Raw genomic sequence first — 13,820 nt, 5'->3', positions numbered from 1 at the left:
GCTCGGCCGGGCCGTTGGCCGTCAGCAGCGCACCCTTCTGGTTTCCAGGGAGAGTTTGTGAATGAGTATGTGGGGGAGCTGATCGACGAGGAGGAATGCATGGCGAGAATCAGGCGCGCTCACGAGAACGACATCACCCACTTCTACATGCTCACCATAGACAAGGTAACGCGTGCGCCTTCTCCCACTTCTACACGCTCACCATAGACAAGGTAACGCGTGCGCCTTCACGCACTTCTACACGCTCACCATAGACAAGGTAACGCGTGCGCCTTCACCCACTTCTACACGCTCACCATAGACAAGGTAACGCGTGTGCCTTCTCCCACTTCTACACGCTCACCATAGACAAGGTAACGCGTGCGCCTTCACGCACTTCTACACGCTCACCGTAGACAAGGTAATGCGTGCGCCTTCACCCGCTTCTACACGCTCACCGTAGACAAGGTAACGCGAGCGCCTTCACCCGCTTCTACACGCTCACCGTAGACAAGGTAACGCGTGCGCCTTCACCCGCTTCTACGTGCTCACCGTAGACAAGGTAAAGCGAGCGCCTTCACCCGCTTCTACGCGCTCACCGTAGACAAGGTAACGCGTGCGCCTTCACCCGCTTCTACACGCTCACCGTAGACAAGGTAATGCGGTGCGCCTTCAGGGTCCGTGTCTGTCCGCACGGGGCTTTCTGGGGCGTCGGACTGCGCGCTGGGCGATGCTGTCATGTCACCTGCGTAGGTGTGTTTCAGGCACCTGTGCTCGTCTCCTCAAGCGCAGTGTCTTCTGGCCACCGCCTGAGGGCCAGGGTGACCGGCCCTCGGCGTGGGGCTTCCTGGAGCGTCACGTGTCCCTCTGATGCGTGACGGGCACACAGAACAGTCTTTCCCAGGGTCAGAGAAGAGCAAGATCAGGGGAATTGCACATCCTTCCAGGTACATAGTGGAGTCTTCCGGGGTGCTTGTTAGGTGTCTGAAGCCCAGGTTTGTGAACATTTGTCTGCTGCAGGGGTCAGCATTCTCAGCAGGTGGGTAAGACGATTTGTCACGAGTGCGGGTGGAGAAGAGTGGGCACATCCGGGACACCGGGTGCCCAGCTGACAGGCCCCTTCTGGTCGCTCCAAGGAGACACAACCCCAGGAGGTGGCAAGTTTACGTACCCTCTGCCATCCCCCCTCCTTTCTGGGGGGTGGTGGTGAGGGGGTGGTGGGGGGATTAGAAATGGGAACCCTAGGCCTGTGCCTTCCTGTGTTTAGGCGTCTAAATTTGAACTACTTACATGTTGTGAAAAATGCCAGGTTGATCACTTAACATACAAGTTAGTCCCTGAAATGATAATTCACCAAGGGCACCTGGCTGAAGCCAAGATAAAGTCCATGACGCATGAGACGTTGAAACAATTCATACCTCATCCATTTCCTGCAAGACTACAAGATAAGCCATACCTCCCTAAACGTGTACAAACGCAACAGAACAAGATCTCCGTAAGCAGACCCTCACATAGAAGGCTTAGCTTTTGGTGAGAATCTGAGGGAATAAGATTAAATCTGAAAGAAAGGATAAAATAAACATGTTACAGATGGTTAAAGCCATAAAAGGAGATTTAGAGACACAGGAACAAGACATTGAGGGATAAATCAGGCAGATTTGAACCAACAGTTAAAACTGGAAGTCATTGAAATAACCCAGTGGATGGGTTAAGAAAAGTTAGACCGCAGCAGGGAAGTGACTGCAGTAGAAGGAACGTCCGAGAATCCGTCTGGACGCGTGGCACAGGAAGATAGAGCGATGAGGCCGAGAGATGGAAGACAGACGTTCAGTAGATGTTCCAGAAGGAAGACGGGAGACCTGGGGGAGAGGCAAAGTGGAAAAAGAATTTTATGGAATCTCTGTGACATGGATCATTTCATGGATGAAGCTGAACAAGTTTTGAGCAGGATAGATAAAAATAAATCTATACCTAGGTATGTTGTTTTAAAAAAAAAAGCCTGGGAGGATTAACCAAGATGGCGGAGTAGAAGGGCGTGCTCTCACTCCCTCTTGCGAGAGCACCAGAATCACAACTGGCTGCTGGACAATCATCGACAGGAAGACACTGGACTTCACCAAGGAGGATACCCCACGTCTAAGGACAGAGGAGAAGCCACAGTGAGACGTTTGCATTATCTCAATCAAATCTTACTTTTAAGAAATTAAGAGATATCTCTTCCATGTTAAAAAAAAAAAAGAAAAAACAGCTATTATTGTACATCTACTATAATTATAAACAAGATTCAATTACCAAAAAAAAAAAAAAAATCTAAAAAACTGAGCTACAGAAAATACGGCAATTCCACTCGTGGGCATATAGCTTGGGAAAAGTATAAATCGACAAGGCACATGCACCCCAACATGTAGTGCAGCCCTGTTTAAAAGATGCTAGACTCGGGACTTCCCTGGTGGCACAGTGGTTAAGAATCCTCCTGCCAATGCAGGGGACACAGGTTCGAGCCATCGCCTGGGAAGATCCCATGTGCCGTGGAGCAACAAAGCCTGTGCGCCACAACTACTGAGCCTGCACTCTAGAGCCCGTGCTCCGCAACAAGAGAAGCCACCGCAATGAGAAGCTCGGGCACCACAACAAAGAGTAGCCCCCGCTCGCCGCAATTAGAGAAAGCCCGCGCGCAGCAACGAAGATCCAATGCAGCCAAAAATAAATTAAAAAAAAAAAACAGATGCTAGGCTTGGAAGCAACCTAACTGTCCTTGGAAGGAAGAATGGATAAAGAAGATGTGGTACTTATGTACAATGGAATATTACTCAGCCATAAGATGAAGGAAATAAGGCCAGTTGCCGCAGCTCGGATGGATCTAGATACAATCATACTAAGTGACATAAGTCAGACAAAGAGAAATATCATATGATATCACCTAGGTGGAATCTCAAAATTGATACAAATGAACAAACTTACAAAACAGAAACAGAGTCACAGATTTAGAAAACAAACTTATGGCTACCAGAGGGGAAAGGAATGGGGGGGGGGGAATATAAACCAGGAAGTTTAAATTAGCATACATGCCCTTACATAGAGAAAATAGGTAATCAATAAGGACCTACTGTACAGCACATAGAATTCGACTCAACACACTGTAATAACCAAAAAAGAATATATGACTGGTAAGAATCTGAAAAAGAATATATATTTGTCTCTCTGTAAGTGATTCAAGTGGATGTACACCAGAAAGAAACACAGCATTGTAAATCATCTACATTCCATTATAAAAATAAAGTTAAGGGCTTCCCTGGTGGCGCAGTGGTTGAGAGTCCGCCTGCCAGTGCAGGGGACACGGGTTCGAGCCCTGGTCTGGGAAGATCCCACATGCCGCGGAGCAACTAGGCCCGTGAGCCACAATTACTGAGCCTGCGCGTCTGGAGCCTGTGCTCCGCAACAAGAGAGGCCGCGATAGTGAGAGGCCCGCGCACCACCATGAAGAGTGGCCCCCGCTTGCTGCAAATGGAGAAAGCCCTCGCACAGAAACGAAGACCCAACACAGCCATAAATAAATTAATTAAAATAAAAAAATAAAAAAATAAAGTTAAGGTACATAAACAAACAAACAAACAAAAAAAGCCTGTAAGATGCCATACACTACAAAGATGAAAAGCAACAGAGAGGGACTTCCTTGGGGGTCCAGTGGTTAGGACTCGGCGCTTTCACAGCCGAGGGCCCAGGTTCAATCCCTGGTCGGGGAACTGAGATCCTACAAGTCGTGCAGTGCAGCCAGAAGAAAAGGCAACAGAGAAAAAAAAGAGCATGTTCCTGGGAACGACAGTTGGATGGTCAGCCTCCTTCAAGTATGATGGAAACCAGGGACGCTTCTACTCCTCAGGGAAAAAACCCTTGACCCCTCACCTCGCACCCTCCAGACAGGGACCAAGCGAGCTGACCATCGGCGTCACGTGGCGGAGGAGATAGTAAAGGAGGTTCTTCAGGGGCTTCCGAAGTTACGTGTGAGGCGCGAGAAGGATGATGGATAAGACGCGGTGCGCGTGCGGGTGTGGCAGTCACAGGTGCTGAGCGCTGGTGAATGCGGGGCAGCGGGGCCGGGGTGGCGGTCACAGAGGGCGTCAGAAGAGAGACGAGGCCAGTGTGAGCTGCGTGTTTAGTGTGGATGGAGGGGAGACTTCACTAACTCGTGCTTTGTCGGGAATACACAGGAAATGACTGAATGAGTAGAAATGAAAAGTGTAACTTCCACCTTGTGAGAGAGTGGAAAAGGGCATAAAGAAAAGTCTCATTCACTAGAAAGTGAGGGAGGAGGGAGGAAAAAAGGAGAAAAGATAGTAATCAGGAAACACAAGGTAGGGAGTTCGCTGGCAGTCCTGTGGTTAGGACTCAGCTCTCACTGCCCAGGGCCCTGGTTCGATCCCTGGTCGAGGAACTAAGATCCCACAAGGTGCTGCCCCAAAACCCCTTAATCTATAAAAATTAAATTAAAAAATCTATACACAGGATTTTGGTAGAAGATGGTGGTGCTCAATTCCAAAGCAGCAACAAAAAGATACACAAAGTACATCTTCAGTGAAACTGAGGAACTCGTCACCCACGAGCAGACGGAAGGCCCTGTCTGAGAGCAGGAGACTGGAGGCTGAGGGGCTGCAGAGTTGGCGCCTCTAGGCCGCCCCCTCCCCCCGCCCCCGAGCTGCCTGCTCCCAGCAGAACTGAGCGGTCCCGACTCACCTCCTTGCTGCCGACAGTCGCACAAGAGGATGAACTAGTAGATGTGTATCCAACGGTCTCAGAGAAAGAAGGGTGGGTGGGGTCCTGGGGACCTGTGGCGACAGGCCTCGGAAGGACCGTATTCCAAAATAAGGCAGCTCTCTGTGAGGCAAAGAGAGGCGGCCCGAGGCTCTGGAGGCTGGGGAGCTGTGCGCCGTCAGGCGAGCGCAGAGCGGGAGCCCAGAGGCAGGACACCCAGAATCCAGCCGACAGCTGCTGCAGGAACCCCAGCACGCTTCGAGAAAATCTGATGATAAAGAGCAGCAGAACCTCCCTGTGGATGGGGAAACGCGGCCACAGAGCTAGGAACGTCACGCCCCAGCAGTCAGCGTGCATTTCTAGAGCATGCGGGGTGAGAGACGGCCAGCTAGCAAGCGGAGCTGAACCTCGAACTCGGAGACCTGAGGGGTGAAACGAGCAGCAGCCAGAGCGTTTCTGAAGCAGAGCTTAAGCCACGTGGAGCAGCTCCTGAGCAGGCGCAGGACGGACAGGACATGGCGGGAAAGGAGGGTTAGGAAGAAAGCGCAGCCAGCGGGCAGGCCAAGGGGGTCTCTCTGCATGACCGGAGTCTAGGTATTGAAAGAATACCCTGTATTTCAGGGGCAAGCCATCCAAAATGGTCAACATAATAAATATCTTATTAAAATTACTGGACATAACAAGGAAACTTTGGCTAGCTTGGCCAAAAAATTGAGTTACTTATAAGGGGAAGAAAGTGAGGCCATCTCGAGGCTTCTCATGGCGGACTCCAGCGCCTGAGCGCAGAGGAGCAGCACTGATAAAGTTTTCAAGGGAAGAGTGAACTGGAGACTTCCTCTCCCGCCGACTGGTTCTTCAGACGTAGATGTCAGAGTGACAGGTGTGGACACGGGAGCTAAGGGCACCGGTCCTTTGGGGGAAGCTGCTGAAGGACGGGTTCCAGGCGACCCCTGCAAAGCGACTGGCGGTAGTACAGGTATCGGGAATTTGTGCCAAACTGTGACTCCCGACAGCGACAGAGAGGGGAGGCCGGAGAGGGGGTAAACTCACCTGTGATGCTGACGCCCAAGAGTCAGAGCTGGCCAGCCACGCTGGGGTAGTTGTCAGCATTTGTAAGTATTACGGTAAGAATGCTACTGAAAACCGGGTTGCAAGGATGGAGGTGGGTCAGGGGAGACCGCTGCAACAGGAGCTTACAGGCGTCGTATGCAGGCAGAGATGCCCTCGATAAAGGGCAGCCAGCAGGGAAAATAAAACAAGGTTCCCAACATAACAGGAAAATCAATATTTAAAAAACCCCATTACTTCATAGTGAAAGGCTTAAAACCCAAATAAACAAGCAAACTAGATTGATAGAATTGTGCCCAACATATGAGTCATATTTGTAAAAGGGAGTTGGATTAACTCATCTATTAAAAGGTTTCCAGATTGGTTCATAAAGCGAAGCCTATTTCTCCGCTGTATCTAAGAAACAGAGAGATCCTGAAAGTTGAAAATAAAATTGTACACAAAGGTGTGTCAGGTGAAGTCAAATTAAAAAAGAATTGTTCTCAGACAAGGCAGGACTTGGGCCCCAGCGCGTTCAGTGAGATGGAGGAAGGCCTTTTAACGTCAAAAGCGCCGCCAGGGACCAGGATACATCCTGCAGGGTGTGCGCCAAATAACAGCGGCAGCCCCCCCAGAGCCACGATTCGCGGAGGCACAGGAGACAGCCAAGCGAGGGGAAGCCTACTGTGGAGTCCCCTCTGGGAGCGAGAGGTCCCAGGCGGAGATCGGTGTGGACTAAGCGCGACGGAAAAGAGCAGCAGCTGTGCAGAGAGCCTGTGCCCGCAGCGGTGTGACAGCGGACTCGGGCAGCAGCGCCAGCTTCATCAGCAGAGGGACAGCCGGGCGCCAGCGTCTCGGCCCTGAGGAGCCGACGCAGCGCTCAGAGCGAGTTGGGCGGTTCCTTTCAGTGAGGCGGGAGCACGCTGCAGAGCAGGCACTCTGAGGCGCGCCCACCTTCAGAGGAGCAGCTGGCGTCTGGGTGCGAGTGTGTGGCTGAGCCCCCCACCCCCAGGGCCGCCCGTCCAAGCCAGGGGAGCCTGCAGGCGTCTCGATGCTGCGCTCCCGGGGTGCCCGTGTGTACACACGTCCTGTCCCCACTCACAGACCCCGTGTGGCGTTACCGCGTGGCTGTGATGCTTTTTGTGGCCTAGTTTTAAGTGCCCTCCTGCCTCCGGTACATCTTTCTCCTGTCCCTTCTGGTCGCGCGGTCGATGAGAGACCCTTAGGGTGAGGAAGCCGAGGTCACTGCTCCCCGATGCCGGGCGATTGCATCGTCTGGGTTTTGCCACAATAGGTGTAAATCTCCGCGTACACACGGGCTCTTGCCTTTCGGGGGGTCGAGTCCCGGGAGCACGAGGGCGGGACCCTCATCGCTTTTGCCCGGGTGCATCTCAAGACTGCTTCTGCCGCGGGGGTTGGCCCCCCTCCCATCAGCCAGCGTGGCCTCATGGCCTCAGGACGTTCTCCTTGCTTCCTCCACCGCTGGCCTGTCTCGACTTGCTGGCTGGTTTGTGTCATAAGCGGTCAGTCTTGTCCTCTGTCAGGCTGTTGGTGTCCGGCTCCCTCGTTTGCCATCTGACACCGGGGAGCTCGGCTCACTGCCCCCCGCTCACCAGCGCTTGGTCCCTCCATGTGGTGCTGACCTGCCTGCCCTCCGTGAGCAAGAGAAACAGGACTGGTTTGGGGGTGTCCCGTCCGAGTGGACCTGGGAGACCACGGTCTCAGTACAACACCAGTTGTCCAGCACGACGGTGACAGTTCCCTTTGAATGAGAACGGGATGGCTGAGAGTTGACCACGTATGTAGATGCTGCTTGAAACCTGAGTTGTGCCTTACAGGACCGTATAATCGACGCCGGCCCCAAAGGAAACTACTCCCGGTTCATGAATCACAGCTGCCAGCCCAACTGCGAGACCCTCAAGTGGACGGTGAACGGCGACACTCGCGTGGGCCTGTTTGCCGTGTGTGACATTCCTGCAGGTACGGTGCCCCCGGGGCTCCCCACGGGGCTCCCAGCTGAGCGGGCCGGTGGAGGGGCCCTTGACCGATGCTGCCTGTGGCCGGACCGCCAGGCTCGGGGAGGGCGGGCGGCTGGCGATTTGGAAGTTGTGTTTTGTTTGGAACGTGCACCTTGCAGCGTGGAATCGAAAGCCGTGCGGGGACAGTACAGGTGCGCTGACAGGCGCAGGGCTCGTAGACCTGATGCAGGCTTCTTGGCAGTGTCGGGAGAAGGGCAGTGTCTCAGTGTGGCTTGTCTCCCTCACCCAGGGACAGAGCTGACCTTCAACTACAACCTCGACTGTCTGGGCAACGAGAAAACAGTCTGTCGGTGCGGGGCCTCCAACTGCAGCGGGTTCCTCGGGGACAGGCCCAAGGTGAGCGGTGGCGGGAGCGGAGTGTGCCGGGCGGGGCGCGGACGGCAGGGGAGGCCAGGCGTGAGACTCCGTGCTCCTTGCTGGGCTCGCGGGCCGTGGCTGCCCCCACAGAGGCCACAGGGCGCTGGGGCGTCACGGCCTGGAGCCGGGAATCCAAAGTCACAGCCTCCGTACTCCCCTGGGGCGGGTCTGCCCCCGGCGCCTGGCGGCACGTGGCGTTCTGCCTGCGTGTCTGTTTCCGCATCTCTTTCCCTCTTTCACAAGGACGCCGGTTGGTCATACAGGGCTAGGGCCCACCTGCTCCACTGCGACCTCACCCCCACTGCTTTACATCTGCAGCAACCCTACTTCCAAGCAAAGTCACATTTGCGATTCCGGGAAGGACATGGCTTTGCAGGGGGACACGGCTCCACCCAGCACACTTAGCCCCTTCCCTGTGCTGGGTAAAACCCGGGCCTGAAGCCTCTGGACGGCCACAGGCATCCAGGCCCAGAGGTGGGATGTCCGCAGCAGGCCTGCTGCTTCACCTGGCTTTTTTCATTTGTTCTCACAAGACGCGCCGCGTGGGGAAAGAGCCTGCCCTGGGCCGCATGTCCGCTGAGCGGCGCTGCGGCCGGCGGCCTGTGTTGTTTCCTACAGGCAGTAAACGGGAACACGTCGGGCCCCTGCCTTTTCCCTGTCGGCTGCAGACCCCCACTCTTCTCCTGTGAGACCATCGTCAGGGGTCCCTGGCGCTCCCGACCTTGACCTTGGCCCTGGTGACCCCTCGGGACAGCTGGCCTCAGTGCACGCAGTTCCCTTGAGTGAACTGCATTTATTTCTTCATTCTAGACCTCGGCATCCCTTTCCTCGGAGGAAAAGGGCAAGAAGACCAAGAAAAAAACCAGGAGGCGTCGAACGAAAGGCGAAGGGAAGAAGCCGTCTGAGGACGAGTGCTTCCGCTGTGGTGACGGCGGGCAGCTGGTGCTGTGCGACCGCAAGTCCTGCACCAAGGCCTACCACCTGCCCTGCCTGGGCCTGGGCAAGCGGCCCTTCGGTGGGTCCCCAGCCCGGGCAGCCGAGGCCAGACCACTGGGCGCAGCCCTTGGGGGCCGGCAGGGGTTGGGGGAAGGCGCCGGGAGGAGCTGCTTGGGAGTGAGGGGCCCACACGCCTGGGTCTCGGCTGGGAAGACGAGGAGGGGCTGGGGCTGGGGCTGGACTCTGCCCTTCAGAGAGATGACGGGCTCCGGCGTGCACAGAGCGGCCGTGTCACCTCGGGAGGGAAGCCGAGAGGCCCTCACCCGGAGACAGAAGCAGAAAAGCTAGAAAAGAAGTCAAATGTGTTTGACTGTAAAACAGAAACAGAAACACTGTGTGTGGCACAAGACGATGCAGCAGGGCCAGCAGGCAGGCGGCAGAGAGGCTCACGGCGGGCGTGCTGGTTCTCCCAGACCGCACTAAGAGCCTTTGCAGGGGGATGCCAGAAAGATCCCAGAAAGATCGGGGTCCTTGCAACACTCGGCCTGGCTGCACCCCCGTCACCGGAGAGCAGCCGGGGCGGCAGGGCCCCCGGTGCCGCTGGGCCATCTGGGCTCGGGGGTGGGGCCTGCTCGCCGCCCTCCGCCCCCCAGGCCTCTGAGCACCAGCTTTAGCTTCTCTTTACCTTTTGACACTTGCGTGGAAAGCAGTGTCTTGTTTTAGTTTGTGTTCATCTGACTAGACTGAGTTTTAGTTTTCAACCATGAAAATGTTACAATGTTACAAGTTGCCATTCCTCTCTTCTGTCTGGTGATACTTTGTTTCGTTGCAGGGAAGTGGGAATGTCCTTGGCATCACTGTGACGTGTGTGGGAAACCTTCCACTTCATTTTGCCACTTTTGCCCCAATTCGTTTTGCAAGGAACACCAGGACGGGGCAGCCTTCAGCTCCACCCAGGACGGGCGGCCGTACTGCGGCGAGCACGACTTGCGGGCAGAGCCGGCCGAGCAGCCCTGCCCGGAGCCCAAGTCCAAGGGGAGGAGGAAGAAGAGGAGGTGCTGGCGGAGGGTCACAGAGGGCAAATAGCGCCAGGCCGGGGCGGGGTGAGATCGGGCGGCCCCGGGTGGCCGGCCCGCCCTGTGGGCAGAGGGCCGGAGGACGCCGCCCGCGGCCCCCGGGACGCACGCACAGGCCTCCTCGGGAGGGGGCGCCTCCCGTCACTGAGCCATCCCAGCAGCGCCCGCTGCGCCGCACTGACCGTCCGAGCCGCGTGGTCCCAGCCGCGAGGTGCGGACGCCCCAGGACAGACAAGCCTGACTACGCAGCATTACAGCTACACTTGAATCTCAGAACGTCAAGGTGCCCTCCCGCTCTACTTTCCTAGGTTAACGTTACGATGGAAAAGTAATTGGCATATGAAATGTTTTTATCTCCCCTGAGGTGTATAGAGTAGTATTTTTTCGGAGGATCACTCTTACCTCTTTTAATCTTGACAACGTCACCCAGCCTGCTTCCCCGTTGCCGTCACTCAGGAGAGGAGACCAGGGTGGGGCCTGGGCAAGGACTCAGACCCCGAGTGCCCTGGGAACCATGGTTTTGATGATTTTGCTCTTAGGAAACAGCTGTATGATTTCTTTTTTGTACTAATGTGAAGTTTTTCCTCAAAATGCTTCTTTTCCATCCTAGTGAGGAGCCGGCCCCAGGACGGTGCCTAGCGTAGTGTTGTTGGGGGGTGTCCCCTGTAGTTTCTCTCTCCGCGGACGCGAACCAAGCGCTGCGGCCACGTCGGCCTTTCAAGCACAGGCTCACGCGGGCAGCCTCGCCGGAGGGGCTCATCACTTGGGGGAAGAGTTTGTACACTTTTTAGGTTGGCTTTTCTTTACCAGTTTCTGCTTTTATTCTCAATATATTTTTGCTAAACTTGTTTCACAAATTACCACCGACTGAAATGCATGTTTACTGATGCGTGTGTGACGTGGCAACTTAGGGAAACGGTTTGTCTGGCGCTCTGCCCGGCGGCATCTCGAGTGACCGTCGCGCAGCAGGGCACTGCTAGGTGCCCCCCTCCCCCCCGCCGGGACGTGGAGCTCGCGGGAGACGTGTGCGTCCAGGCGCCCCTCTCGGGCTGAGGAAAGAGGGAGTTCAGGAGCATCGTCACCCCAAGTGACTCCGCGCGTGCTGTGGGCCCGTTTCCGGGAAGCCTGAGCCGCGCTGGGCAGACGCCCTCGGCCGGGGCCCCTCGGCGGAGCGCTTGTCCTGGGACTCGGGCCGGCCTGCCGGGCGTGGGCACCCGGCCTTGGGACAACCCGGCCGACACTGTCCCCGGGGAGATTTCCACGGACCATTAGCCCCACGTGGGGAGAGGCTTCTGCGGAGCACGGCGTTCCCCGTGGACCCCACGACGCTGGGAGCGCCCTGCCAGGAGCCCGTGTGCCTGCCTATCTCCACTCACGATGGGAGGGAAGGGGACACTCGGCAGCAGGTGCTTTTTTCTGACCTTTTCTTCTTAAAATAACCTGAGGAGAACATCTCCTCTGCAGAAGAGTTTACACAGCTGTTCTTGAAAACTGCCACTGAGGTCTCCTGTTTGTCTCGCCGTTTTCGCCTCGGAGAACTGCAGGATATACCAGCACTTGGACCCAAGTTCACTACTGCTCCGTGGTTCTGCGACGTGAGCTGTGGGGGGAGGGGGGGCGGTGTCGGCCAGGCCGGGACCCCCGGGGAAGCACCTGCTCCAGGCGCGAGGCGCCCGGGCCTCCCCGAGCGTGGACTAGGAGAGTCGGCTGACCGAGGCCGTCCCGCTGGCCCTTCTCCGGTGACCCTGGGGCAAGTGACCGTACGGAGGCCCAAAGGAAAAACAAGCCGTGCCCTCAGCTGGTGCTTCCGCAGGCGGCTCGGTTCTCTCCGGAAACGCGCCTGCTTGGTGAGACGCAGGGGCCGTGGGGTATTTCGGTTCAGAACTCTCGTCTCTCTCAAGTGGTCTTTTAAGAAAATACTGGATTGACGTAGATTCATGCTCCTCAGGCCCTGAACCTGGCGCCTGCGCGCTCGGGGGCTGGGCACGAGGGGCGCAGAGGCCTGGCGCCAGCGCAGCGGCCGCGGTCGCAGCCCCGCCCTTCAGAGCCAGGGGCCTGGGTGGGGGCTGCTGTCACTTGCCCTTTCCTGCCAGTAAGGGACTTGTGCCTAAGTCAACATCAGAATTGGTTTTGCAGTGCACTTTGGGGGGCAGGTTAACTTATTTTTGTATGTGACGGTAGTAAAAATGCTGTGTGATTTTTGAGTCACTTTGCTATTACTTCCAAATTCTTTTGTAACCTTTCTGAAGGAAATACTGGAAAACTTATTTTAGATATGGTTGCCCTCTTTCCGAAAACTGTTAAACTAATGAGCAAATAACACTAACTCTGAGAATCTCTAGAAAACCAGTTGATGGATCTGAGCGCAAGGCATTGGAGGAGCAGTGGGGCTGGAAGGGCCCTCCCGACGGGGCCGAGGCCTTTGCTCCGCGTCGGAGGGGAGCGGGAGCTTGCTTTGCGGGAGTCGGTCTTTCCCGAACATCAGCTTCAGTCCTTTGTCGTTAATGTGAAGCAGAAACACAATGAAAACCGCCCACACGCCTCAGGATTCCTCAGCATCAGGAGCTGACCGGGACCCCTCGTGTGTTGTGTCGACGCCAGCGCGGGCCTCTGGACACGGGGACGCTTCTCTCCGTGGGGGTTGCAGGCCCATGTCCAAAGCGGGTGATAAGCTGCAAGCGCCACGGGGAGGCCGCCTGGCGCCCCCGCCCGGGTCCCGTCCTCCAAGGATGCTCGGGACCCCCTGCCTCACCCTCAGGTCTGCGCCCCGGCGCCTTCCCAGTGTCCCCTTGACACACAAACTGCAGTGTGTGCGGCGCCATCGTCTAGAACTGCCGTATGTCCAGGAATAAGAAAAGATAAGCCTGCTTTTATGAAAGGTAACACAGACGACTGTCAGTTGCCCAACTCTTGATCCTGTGAGACGTGTAGCGTTTGATGAATGAGTAAAGTGCTGTGTCCGCGGGTGTCGTGTCCACCGCACCCTGTTGAGATGTGAAATTAAACAGAAACCTCAACGTGCCTACTGGTGTCTCAGCGTCGCACGGAACGAGGCCAGGCTCCGCCTTTGGGGGGGTGTACCAGGTGCTACCGCCAATTTTGACAGACTTAAAAAACTTGAAATTCACTTCTGGGGGAAGATACTGAAATGTAGATTTGAGAATTGCTGGTTGCGGGGAAATAGGATTTAAGGTCGGAAGTTGTGTTTGGAAGATTGTGTATGAGTATTTTTGTATTAAAAAATTTAAAGGCTTTTTTCTTTATGTGGGATTGCATTTTGAAGTTTGGGGCTCTCTTCCATTTCCCCAGTCCCTTTTCTTTTTTTTGGTCGCGCTGCGCCTCATGCGGGATCTTAGTTCCCCGACCAGGGATGGAACCTACGCCCCCTGCAGCGGAAGCACCAGGGAAGTCCCGTTCCCAGTCACTCTGAGTTGTCTGTCAGTCACTCTGAAGCATCTGGCACAGTCCCCTGACATCTGGGGAGAGGCCAGCGTGGCCTTGGAAGTATAACAAGTATCGTAGATAGTGTCGTTCTGATTTGGGGAAAAGGCTTTTTTTCCTGTTAATTATAATTTGGTTCCCAAACCCCCCTTAAACGTGACAGAGTAGGGAGAGGAAGCTGCAGACTCTTCTCAGC

At 55.6% G+C, this 13,820-nt stretch overlaps 1 protein-coding gene and 1 non-coding gene across 8 annotated transcripts in view; both read left to right on the top strand.

The window, feature by feature from the left end:
• The window catches only part of NSD2 (nuclear receptor binding SET domain protein 2), a 94,790-nt gene extending 81,344 nt beyond the window's left edge, over positions 1-13,446 (top strand). For all 7 annotated transcript variants that reach the window (XM_057546537.1, XM_057546535.1, XM_057546532.1 and 4 more), the window contains exons 18-22: positions 49-165; positions 7,614-7,755; positions 8,044-8,150; positions 8,982-9,186; positions 9,940-13,446. In XM_057546537.1, the coding sequence (XP_057402520.1) occupies positions 49-165; positions 7,614-7,755; positions 8,044-8,150; positions 8,982-9,186; positions 9,940-10,193 (825 nt within the window). In that variant the 3' untranslated portion in view covers positions 10,194-13,446. The remainder of the gene's footprint in view (positions 1-48; positions 166-7,613; positions 7,756-8,043; positions 8,151-8,981; positions 9,187-9,939) is intronic.
• LOC114237872 (small Cajal body-specific RNA 23) lies at positions 7,381-7,507 on the top strand. The gene has a single exon (XR_003623341.1). It is a non-coding gene; the product is annotated as a small Cajal body-specific RNA 23 (non-coding RNA).
• Positions 13,447-13,820: the final 374 nt, after the last annotated feature.

The sequence above is a fragment of the Balaenoptera acutorostrata genome, chromosome 5 (assembly GCF_949987535.1).
Source record: "Balaenoptera acutorostrata chromosome 5, mBalAcu1.1, whole genome shotgun sequence".
NCBI lineage: Eukaryota > Metazoa > Chordata > Mammalia > Artiodactyla > Balaenopteridae > Balaenoptera > Balaenoptera acutorostrata.
This window is presented reverse-complemented; position numbering and strand designations above follow the sequence as displayed.